A 20,804-nucleotide genomic window follows, 5' to 3' on the forward strand; every position below is an offset into this window, starting at 1 on the left:
TCTTTTATCTTCATCCGAGAGGTCTTCCATGAGACCTCTCCATGCTGCTGATTTTCTACCAGGACCTCCTCCGGACCTGGACCTGGTCTCGGCCTCCAGGTCCATTGCAGTCGTCGAGGGGGAGGACCTTCTCGTGGAGCCCCTGCTATACAACCCCAACTCCATGTGCAGGTGGCAGAGGGCCCCTCGGTGTGATGGAGGATGGTCCTGGCAGGTGTCAGCAGGATTGGAGACCTCCTGGATTTGGCACATGGGGCTCTCCACCCTTCGAACCCCCCATCGCATACTCCAGAAGATGAGGGCAGCCTTGCCTCCCGCTGCTCGGGTTTACCTCGAGCAGGTCCTGCAAGGGGGCACTACCCCCCCCCCCCCCCCGTCCTAGCCCTCCGGAGCTTTTCATCGGGTTCCAGCCCTGCATGTCCACCCCCCCCAGCCACCCTCTCCCCATGCACCGAGCTGGCTGCTAGATTTGCAGCCGATCCGTTTCCAAACTACGCCCAGGGACCATCTGTACATGCTCGTGCTCCACACCCTTCATTTCCTTGCCCTCATGTCCTGCCCAGAGACCAAATGGCGGGACCTGATACCACCTGTGGAGGGTCTCTATTCCCCCCGTGGGCCAGGTCGCTATTCCACCCAGTTGGCAGCTCCTTCACGGAGCCGTGAGCACGGGCGTGTAGTTGGCGCAGTTCACCCCTCGCCCCGACGCCTGCCCCTTCTGGCTTGAGGGAGACCCTGGCACATGTCTACCTCGAGTGTGCAGGCTGCAGCCCCTGTTCCGGCTCCTCCAGAGCCTCCTGCTGAGGTTCTGGCTGCACTTTTCCCCCCACCTGTTCCTCTATGCACACCCCATCTGGGGCCCCACAAAGTCACGGGAGCTCCTCATCAACCTCCTCGTAGCAGTGGCCAAGGTGGCCATCTATAACACCTGGGAGAGGAGGTTGGCTGAGGGAGTGCTCTGTGACTGTGGGGCCTATTTCCATTCCTCCATGCATTCACACATCCGGTCAGAGTTCTGGGCAGCATCCGCTGGCTCCCTAGACACCTTCTGGGAGCAGTGGGCACTCTCCAGGGTTCTCTGCTTGGTGTCCCCTTCCAGTTCCCTCCGTTTGACCCTTTGACCTTCACGCCCTTTCCTGTTCTCTCATTAGTTGTCACCCGAAATCAGTTGAGTCCCTGGTCCAGTAGCTCTTCCCTTTAGGCTGGGGGAGGGTCCTTTAGCAGTGGGCGGGCTTGCCCACTTCCCAGAATTCAAATAGTAGCACTCTCCAGTAGCCATCTAGACTGACCCTGTCAGAGTACGGAGTAGTTTTGTGAAAAGTATTTTCCCACGGTCTTAGTCCTCATCCTCAAAGGAAACCTGTACAACACCTTCAAAAGACTTTGATAGGCTATGGCTATGCTAGAAATGTTACAGTGAAACAGCTTTGGCACTTCAGATATACTGCTTTAGCACTTCAGTGTAGACACTACAGCAACAGAAGAGCTTCTTACGTCACTGTAGTAAATCCACCTCCCCAAGAGGTGGTAGCTAGCTCAACACAAGAAATCTGTTGACCTAGCACTGTCTATACCAGGGTTAGGTCAGCATAGCTACGTCTCTTAGGGGTATAGATTTTTTTCATACCCCTGAGAGATGTAGCTATGCTGATGTAAGTTTTCTGTGTAGCTTAGCCCTTAGATACTAAAAATCATGGACTCAAAAGAAGCTGACTTTTTGGCTCTTAATGTTCTGTAACCCACTAGCCCTCCTTTGTTCTATGACTGCAGAGGAGTTAACTGCTGACTTCACCTTGAGTGGTCCTACAACATGTTAACTTGTTATGCGAAACAATCTGTTCCTCCTTGTATTTAGCTGTGACATTCTTAGAGCTAGTCTACACTAGAAAATTAGCTTGACCCAGCTGCATCTCTGAAAGGTGTGAAAAATCCATACCCCTGAAAGATGTAGTTAAAGCAAACTAAGCCCCAGAGTAGACAGTGCTAGGTCAGTGGAAGAATCAGCCTATATACTGTCTCTCAGGGAGTTGGATTTACTACAGTGATGGAAGAATCCCTTTTGTTGCTGTAGTAAGAATCTACACTGAAGTGCTACAGCAGAACAACTGTAGTGTGCAGATGTTCTGCTGTAGTACTTCTAGAGCTGACATAGCCTGAGTACCTTTCCCATACCTGAAGAAGAGCACTGTGTAAGCTTGAGAGCTTGTCTCTTTCACCAACAGAAGTTGGTCCAGTAAAAGATATTCCTTCACTCACTTTGTTTCTCTAATACCCTAGGCCAACACAGCTACAACAATACTGCAAACAAATATGAAACTTTTATCAGATTTATGTAAAGCTGTTCATTACTTTTTAATCTTATTTATTTTAAGGAACCCATTCAAACTTCTGGGTATATTTGCAACTTTGAAGATTTAGAAATTAAATCTGTTCTTTTGGATGAAATATTGAAAGTAAGTGTAATATAATTCTGATTTAGGAAAAAGTAGTGTCTATGTAACATGATTTGCACATTGGCAATTTCTAAGGATTGGTAAAGGTGGCATTGAGTAAAATTTGGTCTTTTACTTCATTGTTTTAGAATCCTGAACATCCTAACAAAGAATACATAATTAACTTTGAGATCCGATCACTACGAGACAGTCGAGCATTGATTGAGGAGGTTGGGATTGAGGAGTCTTCCCAATTCATAGAAGATAATCCACATCCTAGACTTTGGTAAAATTCCATTTCAAAATCCTTTCTTCTTCAATTTTCTTTGATTACAAACCTGTCCTTTCATATGCTTTCCCTTCTTAAACAAGTCTCCTGGTTTATTTTAAAAAGACATAGTAGGCCAGATCCTCAGCAGGTGTAAATTCATACTGATTTACACCTGCTGAGGATCTGGCTCAATACGTACTTTACAAAATAAAAGCTTTTCTTTTTTTATTCGATTTAATAGTGTTCAGCTGCAGTTTGACGAGCTGCTGTGTAAGTGCCTTGTGTATGGAGGCCCACTTGACTATTCATACTTTTTAGGTTGCTACAATCTAAATATATTCTGTAAATAAAGTGTTTAGTCTTAGGCCTGGTCCACCCTACAAAGTTAGGTTGACATAAGCTACCTTGCACTGATTTAATGCATGTGTCTATGCTTGTATTTGTCTCCTGCCAATGTAAGTGTTCCGTCATGGTGATGCAGTAACACCACCTCCCAGAAGGTGCTGAGTTGTGGTCAAGGTACTGAGGTCGATGCAGTGTCAGTATAGACCATGTGTTGTTACCAGATTTGCCCATTACCTTGCAGTGTGATCATTTATTAGGGTTACTTTCCTGGGGGGATGGGTTGTAATTTTATCAATGTACTGTTTGTGTCACTTATGTTTTCATATGGAGCTTTACTTCTCCCTTCTGCAATTCCCCTCCCAGTGGAGCTACCCTGCAGGACCTAAGTTTCCCAGGGCTGGGTTCCTCCAGTACCAGACAAACACCTACATATACAGACACACATTCACAGATTAACAGAGCGCGTCTGAGTGGACCGGGTCAATTAGCACTCTCACGTTGACCCTTTATATGTCCCTGGACTCAGCAGACTGGATCAAACAGCACTTCCAAGCCTTCACCCTTATATGCCACTGACACCGCACTGGAATAGAATACATCTGAGCAGGCTGGGGCAAACAGTACTTTCAAGCTGACACCCTTATATGCCCCTAAATTCCACAGACTGGGTCAAACAGCACTTCCAAGCTGCCACCCTTATATGCCACAGGTTCAGCACGTCCCTATCCCTCCTTTCACATTACAAGGGGTAGTAACCCCCTCGATGAGCAAACCGCACAGGATTGTTGGGAGTTACAGGGATCTTTAGCTTAGGTAAGAGGAGCATTGCTGCAGAGCAAAATAGGGAAGCCGAGAACTCGCAAGAGTAGATGAAGTTTGGAGAGAGTCTGGCAACCAGCTTGATTATAAAAGTTATTTTACTGCCAGGTATATAAAACTTATTATACTAATAGTAATAGCCATACAAGGAGAGAAAAACAACCAAACAGTTAGCCCAATTGAAATTGTGTAATATTGTATTGAGGAAATCTAGCCCAAGTTTGATTACAAAAGTCAGGTTTAGAAAGTCATACCTGAGTGTGAGAGAGAGAGAGAGAAAAAAAAAAAGAGAGATCAAATTAGGTTTGAGGGGAAAAGATGGGCTTAACCAGAGAGAGAGAGTTGAGGTCTCACCACTCAGCGCAGCTTGAACTGGTCGAAGGTTCCCAGGAGACCGGCTGTTCAGCTTAGGGTCTGGAGTGCTTGAGATAGGCAAAGCCCCCAACACAATCAGTCAGGAAAAGATGAAGTCTCAGAGGAACTGATGCAGCTTTTGGATCCAGGCATCAGAACAGAATTTTGAACTGTTGTAGGGGTTTTTGTAGGGAAACTACAATGATTCTGGGGGGAACACTAGGTTTGTTTATGGGTAAATAATGACTCAAGGGAGTATACCAGAGTTGTTTTGTTTAGGCTGGACCATAGGAATTGATCATTCCTGTCTATGGACAATGTTACTTCGAGGGAACTCACAATGTAATCAGGCAAATTCAGGATATCAATAAAGGATCTATGACTAGAATTGGTCTGATAACTGCTGAGCTGGGTGTGTGCAGGTGTGGGGTTCATTAACATCTGGAACAGAGATCTCCCATCGTGCTGTGCTTCCCTGATTCACTGATCCCAGAATTCAGTGAGGTTCCTGCCTTGGAGCTTGGTTCTCCATTCGGTATGCTAATAGAGATGTTTCCTTGTTCCATCTTCGATGTAGATGAGGCTAGGGGAGTTGCCTTAATCCTGTCACCCTTGTCCAGAGGGGTTTAGGTGTGTCTTCCACTGCATTTTCATTGCTTTTGGTAAATCCGTCTCTGATCGGCTCTGGTTCAAGCAGAGGCCGGGGGCGTGTTTCAGGTGAGTCTGACATTAGGGGTTTTGCGTCCTGGTTCCTCAAGAACACTCTACAGAGTTAGAACACAGAGCTGACAGGTAACAGTGTGACCTATGCTGACCTTAAAAGTCCTCCAGTAGTTATCCCACAGTGCCTGACACTGACCACTCTGGTCATAGTTGTGAACTCCACTACCCAGGGATCACAAAAGCCACCTCTCCTTTAAAACTCCACACATTTTTTTAAATGCCTTTTCCTGATAGCCCAATTTGGCAAGCACGCCTAGCGGCTCTTCCTTGTACTCAGCTGCCCAACCAGCCATGTTAGCTACACGCTCCAGACACATTCCTGCCTGAAGTAGACAGAAGGTATTGGATCTCTTGGGCCTGTGGGGAGAAGAGGCTATGCAAGCACAGCTACGAAGCAGTCATAGAAATGTCACCTCTATGAGCAGGTTGTCCGGGAGATGCTGGAGAAGGGGTACAACAGGGATCAGCAGCAGTGTTGTGTGAAAGTGAAGGAACTGCGGCAGGCATACTAGAAGACTAGGGAGGCCAACAATCCAGTGCCAAGCCGCAGACCAGCCACTTTTCCAAAGAGCTGCATGCCATACCTGGGGAAAACCCCAGCTCCAACCCACTGAGCACTATGGATATCTTTGACGAGCCTGAGGCACAGATCTCTGCCATGAACAGTGATGAGACATGCAACCAGAGGGTCCAGCTATACTATAAGCAAGGACCTGTTTGAGACTCCACCACAGTCCAGTCAGTCCCAGCAGTCAAACACAGGCAAGCCTGATGCAAAGGAGGAAAGCCCAAGTAAGTGTGTGAATACATTTCCCATTACAATGTTTAAAAGTACTTATGGTGTTTGATTCCAACGTAACAGAACATAGCTATTGACTTCTCATTAATTTATTCGTACTAGAAGAGGTAGCTGTAGAACAAGGAGAAAGAGAATTATCTGCTTTTCTTTCCCTTGTAGACTTAGGCAGAGGGGGGCATGCAGGGCAGTTTGTTTATGTACAGAGAGATGTCCTTTGAATCCTGAGAGATCGATGAAACTTTCATGGAGGTACTTTGTAGTCCTCTCCCGAAGTTTTCTAGGGATCAGAGCCATATTTCTTCCTCTGCAGTAGGATGCTTTTCCATGCCACTCTGATAATTTCAGCAGGAACCATTGCAGTAAACCATCTAGTGGCATACAGGCCTGAGCTGCTTTGAGATGGCAGTAGCAGCTGTGCCTTTGTTACCCTCAGGAGTGAGATATCAGCTAAAATCACCACCACCTGTGGGAAATAGCAGAATTGCCGTATAGTCATACTGTTTCATGCAACCAAATGATTCCATCCTCATTCCATCCCACTTGCACCTGGTAGGCCATACTCACCATGGGTGGGACTAGTGAGCTATGCTGTGCGCAAGCACTCCGAAGTGGAAATGTCAGCATGACATCCTTAAAATTGTAGGGGAACAAGGGAAAGGAGTTTGGAAACTTAACGTTTGCTTTCTGTTCTGACTATACTCACAATGATACCTCTGTATATTTTATCTGTCGCTGCAGCCATTGCGCCCTTGAGGTGCGCTCCCTCCACACCCATGGAACACTGGAGCCAGATGAGGAGGAGAAAGAATGACTTGGGAAGGCATGTTCAGCAAGATCCTGCATACCAGTGCTGCATTAGACCATGAACAGAGGGCCTGGAGGATGAATATTTCATACTGTGTGGAGAAGGAAAGAGCAGACAGGAGAGAGTCCCAGCAGGAAAAGGAGAGGGAGATGCACTAGGATATAATAGGGCTGCTCTGGCAACAAATGCAGATGCTGCAGGCTTTTTGTGGACCTACAGATTCAATAAGCATAGACTCAACCCCTTTTGCAGTCAGTGAGGAACTCCAGTTTGCAGCCGTCCTACACCCTGCCCACCATTGCACATGGCATCAGGGCTTCGTCTCTCCACCTACCGCTCCACGCTGGGGGACAATAAGGACAACCACAACTTCACATGCACTGACCTGTGAGAACCACGGTTGTTGTATGTGTAGCCAAAATGGACTGAAATGGACCTGAATGTTCTTTCCCTTTGTTTAGTTCTGTTCCTTTAATTTATTTCAGAAGTTTTTATTGTATTTATGTTTTAATTGCATGTAGTTTCTGTGCCCTGGCTTCAGTACAGAATAAAAATCTATCTTTGGGAACATAATTAATTTGTATTATTTCACAAACTATGATGCAGAATGCCTAGTGCTAATGAAAGACCCACTACTATTTAGGGCAGTCGAACCCATGGGATCAGTGACAATGTAATAATTATAAAAGTACAGCGTACGGCAAGCACTGCAAAATTAATAAGTGCATTAACAAACAGTTCTAAAATAAAAAATTTACACTAAGCACAACACAATTTCGAACAGACCCCAAAACTCAAGGGCCAAGTGGAGCACAGTCCACCACACCACATTACTGTGGCTGACTTAAAGTGCTCTTTCAAGGCCTCCCTCAGCCACATAGCTTCATGTTGACCTCTCCTAATAGCCCTTGTGTCTGTTTGATGAACTCAGCAGACAGCTGCTCCACCTCTGCTCTCTAGCCCGGTGGCAACTTTTTCACCTTTGCCTCATGGATATTATGTAGGACACCACAAGCAGCTATAACCATTGGGATACTTTTCTCACAGAGATCTAATCTTACGAGTATACAACACCAGTGCCCTTTAAATCTACCAAAAGCACAATGAAATGTCATTCTGCACCTGCTTAGCCAGTAGTTGAATCTTTCTTTGGTGCTCTCAAGGTGGCTGGTGTATGGCTTTGTGGGCAAGGGGTAGGCTGAATCCCCCAGGATCACTATTGGTATTTCAACCTCACCAATGGTAATCCACCAGGAAAGAATGCCCCTGCTTGCAGTCTGAACAGTCTTGTATTCTTAAAGATATGAGTGTCGTGCACCTTCCCTGACCAGCCCATATTGATATCAGCAAAGTGTCCCAGGGACCCGCCAATGCTTGCATAACCATAGAAAAGTAGCCCTTTCTGTTGGTATACTCTGTGGCAAAGTGGGCTGGTAATATTTATTCTTGGCATAATGGGAAAAGGGTGTGTCTTAACTTTCATTTGGTGCATTTTTACAATAATCTTTTTCTGGACTTGATGGATTCCCTGTTATAAGAAGACAAACTTGCAAATAGAGGCTAACCTAATTTTGTCTCTTCTGACTGATTGACAGTGTTGTGGGGCTTCTTTTCTTGTAGTTATTTTAGTGCGATAACTAATACCAAGTGTTCCCATAATAAGAAAATGATTTAATTTTTTGACAGCTCAAGTCTCACTTAAATGGAGGAAGTTGTCCAACACATTTCCCCCCACACTTAATACAAAAACCATAAACAAAACCCTCAAAACTAATCCTGAGCAGCTCCACCATTGTTCACTTTACAGTACATAACAAACTTTACCAGTGTCCTTGCAAATATTAAGTTTGTAAATCTAACTTGTGATGTTTTGTGGACATAATATATTTTGCAAGCCTCGGGCACTATTTGTCATTACAATATGACCTAAATACCTTTAGGGATTTCATCACTTCACTGCCACTTAGATTTTATCAGTTAAGCATAAAGTATGTACTCTTCAGGCACTGCAACAGTCTTACCATGGAGTCAGTCCTCTTGGGTATTCAGATCTATCTTGCCACCAAGGTAAGTCTGCCTTTGTGATAGACAGTCCTTTAAACCAAAAATCACAACAATATTCAGGTTCCTCCCAGTCCCAAAGGATCAGTCACTTACCCCAGGTCAGTTGCACTTCAGATCTCAAACTAAAGACAAGGCTTGTAACCCATCCTATAATAAATGAACTAAAGATTTATTAACTAAAAAAAAAGAAATGAGTTATTGACAAGGTTAAAGCAGGTAAACATACACACACACATGATTTACAGTCTTAGGTTCCAAAACGTAATAGAAGCTTCTATAATAAGCAAGCTCTATATGTCTGTTGGGGATAACCCAGGCTAATCAGCTGGGGATCTCTTGCTTATGCTTATAGAAAGATCTTTCCCTCTCAAAGACCAAGCAGAATAAAGATCCAATTTCTTCTGGTCAGGGATTTTGATTCCCTTCCCCCAGAGTTCAAGCCGATGGGACAAGTCCTCATGCATGTCTCTTCCTCAGCGGGGAACAATCAACAAAGTCTTTGTTCTCTGATGTTTCACAATGGCTTATTTGATTTCAATGGACCTTCTTGTGTGCAGGACTTAATACCTTCTGTAGGAAGCCAGCCTTTACATTAATTAAAGATTCTTTCCTTTTTGAGTTACTGCTTACCTTACAGAGGTTACAGTGCAAACATTTAATATAACTTTATAACATGGGATATAGTAGTTATAAGTGAGATTACTACATGCAGCATCCTACAAGCATTTCATAAAGTCTAAACACAGTCTTAACATCCGTTTTAACAATACTAACACACAGATGAGCCAAACTGGTTTCCAGCTATGCATTTCTCAGTGTTTACTTGAGGCCTAGGCGTGAACTGGCACCTGGTCTGCCAGGATTACACCCTTTCTCCCATACACACACACCCTTACTGAAAACAATATCCAACCAGACCCTCCACTTACATTGTTCTAACTCCTGGGCAGACTCAGGTATGCCTTTGTTTTAGGTGGGACTGCTATGAATGAGTTTAACTATTTCTTACAGTTTTTTTAAATGAAGGGCAGGGTTACACCCACCAACTTCAGTGACAGTTTGCCCAATCCACAACAGCAAAAATGAACCTCCTGTTTACATCATCACCTGAAAGACTGTACTGCCTACAGCAAGGTGTCCTATAACACCACACTCAGGGGAAAGGCTACACTTAAAACACTGCATCAGCACAGCTGCAGCACTTTAATGAAGACACTCTAAGCTGATGGGAGAGAGCTCTCCCATCGGCCTAGTACAGTCACCTCTCTGAGAGGCAGCAGCTATGTCAGCAGGAGAAGCTCTCCCACCAATATAGCACTGTCTACATAGGGGGTTAGGTGAGTATAACTCCATTGCTTGGGGATGTGGATTTTTCACACTCCTGAGTGACGTAGTTATACAGATATAGGTCTGTAGTGTAGACCAGACCTGAGGCATTTCTTCAGTTCTGCCTGGCAAAAGAATGCTATCTACTATATTACCACCACTATTTCCTGTGCAGCATCTAAGAGTTCCTCTGAAGTCTCCTAAGCAAGCACCGACCATTTAATCTATAAAATGAATAATTATAAAGATATATTGTTGCTCTTTTTATCTAATATTTGTTTTACATTAGTGACTAGAACACCCTTTGTGCTCAGTGCTGTATAAACATATATAAAGACACAGTCCCTGCCTCAAGGAGCTTACAATGTAATGTAAATAAAATAGCTAGCAGAAACAACAGAAATCAAACATTATGACAGATCTGAATATTTAAAGTTGTTTTTAAACAACATTGCATTTTTATTAAATGCTGTAAGTGTACATAGCACTTTGCAAAACAAATGAGAAGACAAGGTCCCTGCGTGGATTTTTGATAGACTGGAAGGAGGCTAAAGAGAAAGCAGGGCACAGGGGTTAAGTTTTGAGATGACTCTGACATGGACCAGGGTTTTGCACAATGGATGGTGTGAAGAAAGAATGGAAAGGAGATTTCTATACAGTGGTCCACAGACTTACTACGTTTTTCTGTTTCTGGAGTAATTTATGGATTTGTTTTGAAACTATTAAAATGATTTGTGTCAGCATAATAGACCTTGCTAGCCCAAAGTAAATATGAATATCCTTTGTTACTTCTAACAGTCCAAAGGAGAATTTGGGTCCACTAAAGTACTGGCTGATGCAGATTTGATGTAAAAGATGAAGCCTTATGAAACACACTTTATCACGGGCGCGTGTGTGTGTGTTTTTAAATATGTATATTCATAAATAAGATTGACAACTAACTGTTAAAAGTTTTAGCTATCCCAATTTTTGCTAAAATCCTATCTTACTGAAGTAGCTAAGCTATTTTTGGCTAGTACCCTATATTTATTTCACTAGAAAAGGGACCATTTATTTTGTAATTCTCCTTGCCCCGGTAAGTTTTTTATAGTAGGCTCACAAAGCTTGAGTCAAATCCGCCTGATCTTACACAGGCAAAAGCTGCTATTGACTTCAATGAGAAATTTGAGTATGCAAGTAAAAGCAGGATCTGGCCACATGTCTATATAGAACAGATTTACAATTTGAACATATCAATGCTAGAAATAGATCAAGTACATTATAAATAAAGTTAGGATAATGCACTTATTGCTACAACTTGAGATATGAGAAGAGAGTGTAGCAGATCCATTTCACTTGCCTGGTAACCCTTCTGTGTTGGTTGCCCCAAGACCGAGGCATAGAATAAGAGTTGAATTGATGGTATCCTTTGTAATTTAATGCAGCAAATATTGGGTTGATATAGCTCATGCTTGATGTATCAGTTGTGGGTGTCCAGTGACTGGAGCAGTAGTATTCCTCTTTTTACCAAGTAATCTTGGAGCACTATGCAGTTAGTGCTCTAGTTGCATTGACCCTCAATAAATACGTTGAGTGTCTAAGCCAGACCTCTACTTAATTTTATTTTTAGTACATTTTAGAGCTCATTCAAATGCCAGATTGACAGCTTTGAAGGTAGAAATCCTTTATTTATCTGCAGAACTGAACAGCATGGGCAGTGGCTGTGACAGCCTCCCCACGCTGCTCTGTCACTATATCTCAGTGCTAACCTGGAGCTACCACCCATAAAGATGGGGAGGGATAATTTACTCTCCATGCTGCATTTAGTTTTGGGCCTACAAACTGAGACTGACATCAAGGCTGTCACTTGTGATTTATGTGTGGGAGACTTGTCAACATGAACCTGAACAAAGACCATCAATGCATTTCACACAGATCACTGAGGAATAGAGCTGGGTGAAAAATGGAATTTCTTTTTCAAGTGTTTGCTCATGTCGATTCCAAGTAGATGTGTGTGCGCTGCATGCACAGTTGCAAGAAGGTTTTTCCCTTAGTTGTATCCGTAGGGTCGGCTCTGGAGCCCCCTGGAATCGCACCTTCATGGCACCCTATATAGGGCTCTGCCAAGCTGCTGCCTCGTCAGTTCCTTCTTACCGCCCATGACAGTCACTGGAACAACTGCAAGCATCTGTCTCTAGAGGTTATTGAACTGATTCCTGTAAATAGTTAAATAGTTTGAGTTAGTTTGTAGTTACTGTTAGTTTAGTTAGATAGGACCTCACTTATTGGGGTCATCTTCCCCTTTCCTGAGGATGGGGCATGCCTTGTTCCTCCGGTTTTAAACCATGCAGGACTTGTAAAAAGCCTATGCCCAGCAGCGATCCCCATACCACTTGTCTTAAGTGTCTCGGGGAGACCCATCAGAGGGATCGCTGTAAGATCTGCAGGGAATTCTGCCCTAGGACAAAGAAGGAGAGAAGGCAGAGACTGAAGTTTATCATTATGGAGGCTGCTCGCTCAGCCGGGCCCAGTGTTGGTCAGAGGACATTCAGTATGTTGGCTTCAGTGCAGAGTGCACCAGTGTCCGTAAGAAATATGGCACTGAGGAAGGACTTGGCACCTCATGGGTGTGGTCCTCTCGGCACCATCATGGATCACTGGCACCAAGGGACACCTCATGGGCATGGCACTGCTGCCATTCCCCTGTACCTCACAAGAAGCAGAGGAAAACGGACAGGAGGCACTCGCCAATGCCCAAAACAGTGGGGCATAAAGGCTCAAGTGGAGTGCGACTGCGTTGGGCCACTCAAGCACCGCAGCCACAGTACCATTGACTCCAGTCCCAGAAAAAGGTCAGTCGAGACCGGTGACTCTGGACTCCCCACCCAGGGAGATTCGTGAGGAGGACCTGCAGTTTCCCTCCATGCTGGATACTTTTGAAGCGGCCAGGGATCTGATAGAGAGCATGGCATGCTGTCCCCTCCCAGGCATGGAAGTACTCTGGACACCAACCACTAGCGTCAAAGAAGCACCTGCTGCCATCCAAGACCAGCTAGGATGCCTCAGCCACCATCTCCCCGGCACCGATCACTGGCATTGATGGGAACCACATCACCCTGGTCCCCGATGAGCGAGTTGTCAGGCTTCAACTCAGAAGCGGAATCTTACTCCTTGAGCCGAAACTGGCAGTGAGCAGTCTCAACAGAGGCAGGACTATAACCATAAAAGGGGCAGAAATTACAGGAGGAAACCCTCTCAGCCTTCTACCAGCCATGGAACTAGTCCAGCAAGACAATCCTCTGGCATCAAAGAGAACTTTTGAGTGTGCGCCTGACAATGGTGTACCAATTCAGGACTCGGATCCTTCACCGCTATTCTTTTCAGACTGGCTATCCCACTCCTTCCATGCTTGGGCTCAGATCACATCGGATTGCTGGGTGCTACATACAGTAGAACTGGGATACTCGTTCCAGTTCAGTTCTCCTCCTTCCCAGCCCCCCCTTCACTCTCTCTGTCCCTCTTTGGGGACCTCTCTCTCAATCAACTTCTAATCCAAAAAGTGCAGGCACTCCTGAAGATAGGAGCGGTGGAAGAGGTTCCTTGGGAGCTATGGGGCAAGAGGTTCTACTCCTGCTATTTCCTAATCCTGAAAGCCAAAGGGGGTCTCGGACCCATTCTGGATTTAGGAAACCTCAACAAATTCATGAAGAAGTTGAGGTTCGGCATGGTTTCTTTGGCCTTGATTATCCTCTCCTTGGATCCGGGGGATTGGTACACTGCCCTCGACTTGAAGGACATGTATTTTCATGTGTTGATCGTTCCAAGTCACAGAAGGTTTCTTTGGTTCATAGTCAACAAGGCCCACTACCAGTTCATGGTACTTCTGTTCGGCCTTTCAGCGGCTCCCTGAGTTTTACCAAGTGTATGGCGGTCGTAGCCGTATTCCTCAGGAAGCGGAAGGTACAAGTCTATACATATCTCGACAACTGGCTAATCAAAGGTCAGTCGATGGAGTAGGTGGAAGCAGACATAAAATTGATAAGATCAAACTTTGCCAGATTGGATTTCCTGGTCAATGCAGAAATCAACTTTGACCCCTACTCAGAGAATAGAATTTATAGGCACAGTCCTAGATTCAAGCCAGGGCTTTTCTCCCGGACTCTCAATTCCAGACCGTATGCTCTATCATAGAAGAGTGGAAGCAGTATCCCACCACCACAGCCCGAAACTGCCTGAAACTACTGGGGCACCTAGCCTCATGCACGTATGTCATCTAGCATGCCAGGCTATGTCTCAGACCATTACAGACTTGGGTAACCTTAGTATATCATCCATCTCGAGACCACATCGACAGGGTAGTCTCGCTCCCACTGCCCCAACCCCCATGTTAGAAACGCTCTACTGGTAGCTCAACCCGCAGTCAGTCTGTGCAGGAGTCCTCTTCTCCGCTCCTTATCCCTCACTGTCCTTGGTCACCGATGCCTCAGCAATGGGCAGAAGAGCACATCTAGGAGGACTCAAGACCCAAGGCCTTTGGTATGAGGCAGAGCGCTCACTCCACATCAATGTGAGAGAACTGAGAGTAGTACGCTTAGCCTGTCAGGCCTTCCAAGCCCACCTGGAAGACAAATGTGTATCAGTAAGGACAGACAATACAACACGATGTTCTATATGAACAGACAGGGTGGAGCATGCTCCTCTCTCCTGTGCCAGAAAGCCCTCGATTTGTGGGATTTCTGCATAGCCCAGTCGATCCACCTAGAGGCATCCTACCTGCCCAGGTCACAGAATGAGTGGGCGGATCACCTCAGCAGGTCTTTCTTCAATCACAAATGGTCTCTCTGCCTGGATGTGGTGAACAACATCTTCCAAAGATGGGGAATTCCCCACAAAGACTTGTTTGCGATGAGATGCAACAGGAAGTGCGTGCAGTTCTCCTTCTAGAATCAATTCCTGCTCCATTGGAACTTGAACTTGGGTTTCAACATTACCAAAACAGATTGATTTCTGTTGTTTGGTTGAAACTGTTAGGTGAAGTCAACACAAAGTAATGAATAGTTTCGGTTAACCTGAAACTGCATTATTATTATTTTTTTGACTAATAAACTATTTGTATGAAAAATTTCATCTAGCTCTACTGAAGTCAGTAAAACACAATGGCATTCAGTCCCTGATTCCCTGCTGACTTGGAGTAGTGTTGACCAGATGAACTAGAAGTGGAAGCCATCACAAATCCTTTGAATTATTTGTACCATTAATTTCTCATGAATGCATGCTTGTACCAATACACTCAGTAGAACTGGACACTGCACTGTATCTCAGGTGGCATACATACACCTACATTACCAGATTAGTTAGTGATTCTAGAAGTGGGTGCTGAATTAGCCCTAATTTAGATGTCTTTTTTAACTTGACTAGTTAAATGATTCCTAATATCACTTCCTAGCATGGCTGTTTTTCTGGCTGTAACACCTGTTTTCTGCCTCTGGCACATAATAGTCTAGTCTCCTGTGGGTTGTATGCTTTGGACTCATTTTGGTGGTTGGGTTTAATGTGCGGATACTGGTGGCCCATGATACACAGGAAATCAAACTCAATCTGGTTGTCCCTTGTTTCCTTAAACTATATGACTTTATCTGTGCTTATCATACAGGCGTCTCCTGGCTGAAGCTGCTCTTCAGAAGCTAGACCTACAAACTGCTGAACAAGCATTTGTGCGCTGCAAAGATTATCAAGGTATTAAATTTGTGAAGTGCCTAGGCAATCTGCAGAGTGAGTCAATGAAGCAAGCTGAAGTGGCAGCTTACTTTGGCCGATTTGAAGAAGCTGAAAGAATGTATTTGGATATGGACAGAAGGTAATTGCATACAGTAACCCCAGCAAAAATTAAAGAAAAAATAGATAAAATAAATGCTTGCACTAAAAAAAAAGTGGGAATGTTTAAGCAGTGAGGACTTTTTTCAAGTTCTGAAAAAGAGAACAAGGTTAGATAGAGAAAACTGCTGTAATGGTTGATAACGAATCCCTTTATTATTTAGATTAACACATTTGAAACAGTCTTACTTCCACTCTCTTCTTCAATTGATCTATGTAGGAATCAGTATCAGATTTAAATTTTCACAGATCTTTTTGAATGTTAGTCTATAGATATTTCAGTTAAGATTCCAAAATATAAAGAAACAATTTAAACTGATATTTAATTGATTTTCTCTTGCTGTTAGTTAGCCAAATCTTGCATTCTTTGAATTACACATACATATTGCTGGGATTTTAAATTAGCGTAGCCACATGGGAAAACACCCTGGGTGACATTTGGACAGCTCAACTGAAAACTTCTGCCCAAGGGTTTTTGTTTGTTTGCTTTTGTTTTTGACTAACAAAATTTTCGGATTCAAAAGAATGAGCTAAATACCACTGAAAATATTCTAAACAAGGAGCACACCCTGAGCTGGAATACTGTGTTTAGTTTTGGTTATCGCATTTCAAGAAGATGTAGCTGAAATAGGAGTCCAGAGATGGAGGACAAATGAGTGGAGGCATGAAAGTCTTCCATATATAATAAGATTGGGACTTTTAAGCTTAGCTAAAAGGGGTCATGAAAGAGGTATCTAAAATAACAACTAGTGTTAGATATGTCAGTCAGAAGCTTCTATTAACTTTTCTCATGCTAGAAGAACAAGGAGACACCCAATAAAACTGAATGGGAACAAATTTAAAAGCTGATAAAGAAAATAACTTTACACAATGCATGATTAACCAGTAGAGGGCATGCTGCTCAGTGAGGCAGAATGCCTCCCAGAGCTCTTTGGTTGCACAGTCTGTGACATCTCTTAGGTATACAATGTACACCCTTCCTCATGGCTGCACAGTGGAACTAACCAGTGGGAGTGGTGGATGGGCCATGACTGCTTATTTCCTGACTCCTTCTGGGGAAGAGCATCTCTCAGTAGAAGCCCCTACACAGGGGCTGGAATTCTGAGCACTCCTTTATTCCTTTCCCCCCCCACACATTCTTGTTTATTTAACTATTTAAGGTGTGATAACTAACCAGGGTAGTTTTCCTGTAAGTTTTATGCCATTCTTAGTCTTCAGGCCATAAGTCTTTCATTTTTCCTTTCTGTTCACCATGAAGAGTAGTACTTCTGAACACTTTTGTCAAACATTTGTGCCGCTATTTTCTTTTCTTTCTTTCTTTTATCAAATATTTTCCGATATTTATAGAGATCTTGCTATTGGTCTACGAATAAAATTGGGAGATTGGTTTCGAGTATTGCAGCTATTGAAAACAGGCTCAGGCGATGCAGATGACACCCTTCTTGAACAAGCACATAATGCTATTGGAGACTATTTTGCAGACAGACAAAAATGGTATGTGTTATAGCAGGAAATAGTGAAATGGTTGTAGCTGTTTTGTAATTAAGCTCAGCGTAGAGAATGCAGGGGGACGCAAGGGGGAGCAATCTGGGAGCTGGAGTGTAGTGTGTGTGAATGTGGAATGAACTGGCATGATCCAAACTTATCACCTTGAAGAGCTAATAGGTTTCATAGGGCATGTGTCCCACCACTAACAGCAGCTTTGAAATTCTACAGAGATCTGTTATTCAGAGTGGGGAGAACAGAGAAGCAATAATCCCAACTCTAAAATGTCTTCAAGTTAACAAAAAAAACCCCAAAACCCTAGACAAACAATTTTGTTAAGTTAGAGTTAAAAGTTAAGAGTAAATATTAGTTACAAAATTGCCGGAAACCTTACAAGTATGTTGTGGTTAAATAAACAAAAAAGAGAGAGGAGAGACTGAGGAATTTCAGAGTTAAGGTTAATCTTAAACCCAAACTCCTCACAGTATATAACTGAACACTTTTAAGGCCACCGAAATGACATTAACTCTGCCCTTGTAAAGGAGTCAGTTCTCAAAGAATTTAAAAACCACACTTTTGGGTGCCCAACTTTAGATGCATGGGGCCTGATTTTTCAGATATGTTGAGTACTTGCATCTCTCACTGATTTCAACAAGTGAAAATCAGACCATGGGCATCTAAATGGAGGCATCAGCCAACTTCTGAAACACAAACCAAACACAGCCAACTTCTGAAAATTTAGGCATAAATGATTTGTCCGCTCTTTGGCAGATGGAGTAATAAACTCCAGGTTTCCTGACTCTCCCCGTCTGCTTTAACCATTGGATCCTGTTACTGAGGCAACATAATGAAATTCTGAAGCTAAATTTCTCATGCATTCTATAATAGCTGTATTTCCACTGTTTATATAATACCAGAAAATATAGCTAAGTGGTGAAAATGTTCACTTTTGATTTACAAATCTGTACTTAGTGAACAAGTTATTTCATAGTGTTTAGTCAGATGGCACTTATATTAACATTTAAGTTTGTTTGTCTTAGTAGGCTTTTTTTTCCTCCTTAGGATAAATGCTGTACAATATTATGTACAAGGAAGAAACCAGGAACGTTTAGCTGAATGTTATTACATGCTAGAAGACTACCAAGGACTAGAGAATCTGGCCAACTCACTTCCAGAAAATAACAAGTTACTACCTGTAAGTATAAGAAAATGATTATTGTTTTTATCATGTGGCCTTGTCTACACTAGATTATTTTTGCCCCAAATTTCTCATGGTTGATGCCACTGGTTCAACTCCCCTAGTGATAGCAATAGAGGGAGTGTTAGTGGAAGATGAAGATTGGGGTTATTCCTGATCCTGAAAGAGGGAAAGACCCTATTAGTATGAACTGAGGTGATCCAGTGAGTAACAGCTAATTAGAAAATTAGTTTGATTTGTATATTATTCCAAAGTACATGGAAAAGGCAAATCATGTTACTCAATGTCCTTTTTGCTTATTACACTATTTTGGACAAACTGGGCCCTAACCCCCTGCTTTCCCAACCCTCTTCTATTCTGCTAAATCCTAGGAGGAAGAACCCCTACTGCCCATAATTAAAAGATGGTTTTCTGCCTTGAACCACTTTTCATTGAAAACTGATGTAGATCTGAAAAACAGGTGTAAAAGCAGAATATATTTCTTTAGATTACTGGAGTATATTTTCTCTCTTTATAATCTGTAAACAGCTTCAGTAATAAAAATACAGAAGCTTGTAATAATATTACAGTTACTAAAGCACTGTCCTGAAGATCTGTAAAGAAATGGTAACAAAATTGTAATGTCCTTTGCAGGACATAGCTCATATGTTTGTCAGAGTGGGAATGTGTGAACAAGCTGTGACTGCCTTTCTGAAATGTAATCGACCAAAGGATGCAGTAGATGCCTGTGTACATCTCAACCAGGTGAGAAATTTGGCAGTTGGCAGAAGGTGATATTGGAATGAGTAAAAGGACTAACAATCTCAGATTTTTACCTCTTGATCCCCACCCAGTGAGATTTCAGTTCATGTTGGTCATCTGATGGCTCTTCAGCACCCTTCAAAACCTCACATTTTAGTTCTTAAACCAATCATAATGGTTAGGGTATGAGACCTTTGTGAGATCATACTGCAGACTGGTCTACAAAGTTAGGTTGACCTAGCTATGTTGCTCAGGGGTGTGAGTTAAGCCAGCCTAAGCCCCAGTGTAGACAGTGTCTTCCATAGACCTAGCTACCGCCTCTTGAAAAGGGGGATTTACTATAGCGACGAAGAACCCTCTTCTGTCACTGTAGTGTTTACACTACAGCAGCACAACTGTAGCATCCATTTACCAATTAGAATATCATTAACTATCTAAGTAGAGAAGCCAGGAACTGAATAGACATGGAGGCACAGATCCACAAAAGGGATTTAGGCATTGTGACACAATGCCTAACTTTTAGGTGTCCAGAAAATCACAAGAACAACATTGTGAACCACAAAGCCTGAGTTAGGTGCCTAGGTTCCCTATACAAAGCATGGGGGGAGAGAGATGCCTACAAATGCAATCCACAAAAACCAGCCAGATTCTCTAGTCCTTGGTAGTCTTCTAGCATGTAATAACATTCAGCTAAACGTTCCTGGTTTCTTCCTTGTACATAATATTGCACAACATTTATTCTATCTTCGAGTGATTGCTCATATGCATTCCAATGTAGGTGTGTGCACGCCCCGTGCACAGATTCCCGGAACTTTTTCCCTAGCAAGCCCCGCATGGCCAGCTCAGGCGCCCCCTGGAGTGCCGCGCTCATATCGCGGTATAAAGGGCGCTGCTGGCACCGCGGGTCCCCAGTTCCTTCTTTCCACCTGTGACGGTTGCTGGAACTATCGCCTCTTGCTGCGTGCAAGTAGCTCATTCCCTAGTTTTTTCTTACTGTTTCAGAGTTGTTGTTCATTAGTTGTTATATAGTTAGATAAGTTAGTTAGTTATAGTGATAAGGTTAGAACCCCGGACGGGGTTCCTTCTACGAGGAAGTCATGCCGGGTTCCACAGGCTTTAAAAACTGTGACTTGTGTGGTAAAGCCTTCCCGATCAGTGACCCGCATGACCGCTGTCTCCGGTGCCTTGGCGAAGAACACCATCGAGACAAATGCACAATTTGTAAGTCCTTTAAGCCTCGGACTCAGAAAGAAAGGGACGCGAGGCTAAAGGCAATTCTGATGGAATCGGCGCTCCGTCCAGCTTCCGAGCCGTCCCGGTCTCCGTCGGCACCGAGTGTGTCGTCGGTGCGGAGCGCCCCCCCACCGGCACCGCTTTCGGCACCGCCGCGGGCCTCGAAGGGGCCCAAGAAGACGGCACGGCCCCTGGCCGCACCGAAGGACTCCCCCGGCCCGCGCAGGGCGGAGGGAGTACGGAGACGCCCCAGCCAAGGGCCGTAGAGATTACTCCGGCACCGGGGTCTCCACGCAGGCTGCCTCCCCCGACTCCTGGGGGTGGGGGAGTGCACCTGCAAGGGCCATCGACGCTGG

The 20,804-nt window shown here is 44.0% G+C and overlaps 1 protein-coding gene across 1 annotated transcript in view; it reads left to right on the forward strand.

The window, feature by feature from the left end:
* The window catches only part of WDR35 (WD repeat domain 35), a 91,916-nt gene that overhangs the window by 60,138 nt on the left and 10,974 nt on the right, over positions 1 to 20,804 (forward strand). The window contains exons 17-22 of the mRNA XM_067544725.1: positions 2,373 to 2,453; positions 2,582 to 2,718; positions 15,571 to 15,774; positions 17,139 to 17,285; positions 18,339 to 18,471; positions 19,108 to 19,218. Of these exons, the coding sequence (XP_067400826.1) occupies positions 2,373 to 2,453; positions 2,582 to 2,718; positions 15,571 to 15,774; positions 17,139 to 17,285; positions 18,339 to 18,471; positions 19,108 to 19,218 (813 nt within the window). The remainder of the gene's footprint in view (positions 1 to 2,372; positions 2,454 to 2,581; positions 2,719 to 15,570; positions 15,775 to 17,138; positions 17,286 to 18,338; positions 18,472 to 19,107; positions 19,219 to 20,804) is intronic.

The sequence above is a fragment of the Emydura macquarii genome, unplaced genomic scaffold (genome assembly GCF_026122565.2).
Source record: "Emydura macquarii macquarii isolate MOO-44397 ecotype Brisbane River unplaced genomic scaffold, CSIRO-AGI_Emac_v2 contig_1027, whole genome shotgun sequence".
NCBI classification, from domain to species: Eukaryota; Metazoa; Chordata; order Testudines; family Chelidae; genus Emydura; species Emydura macquarii.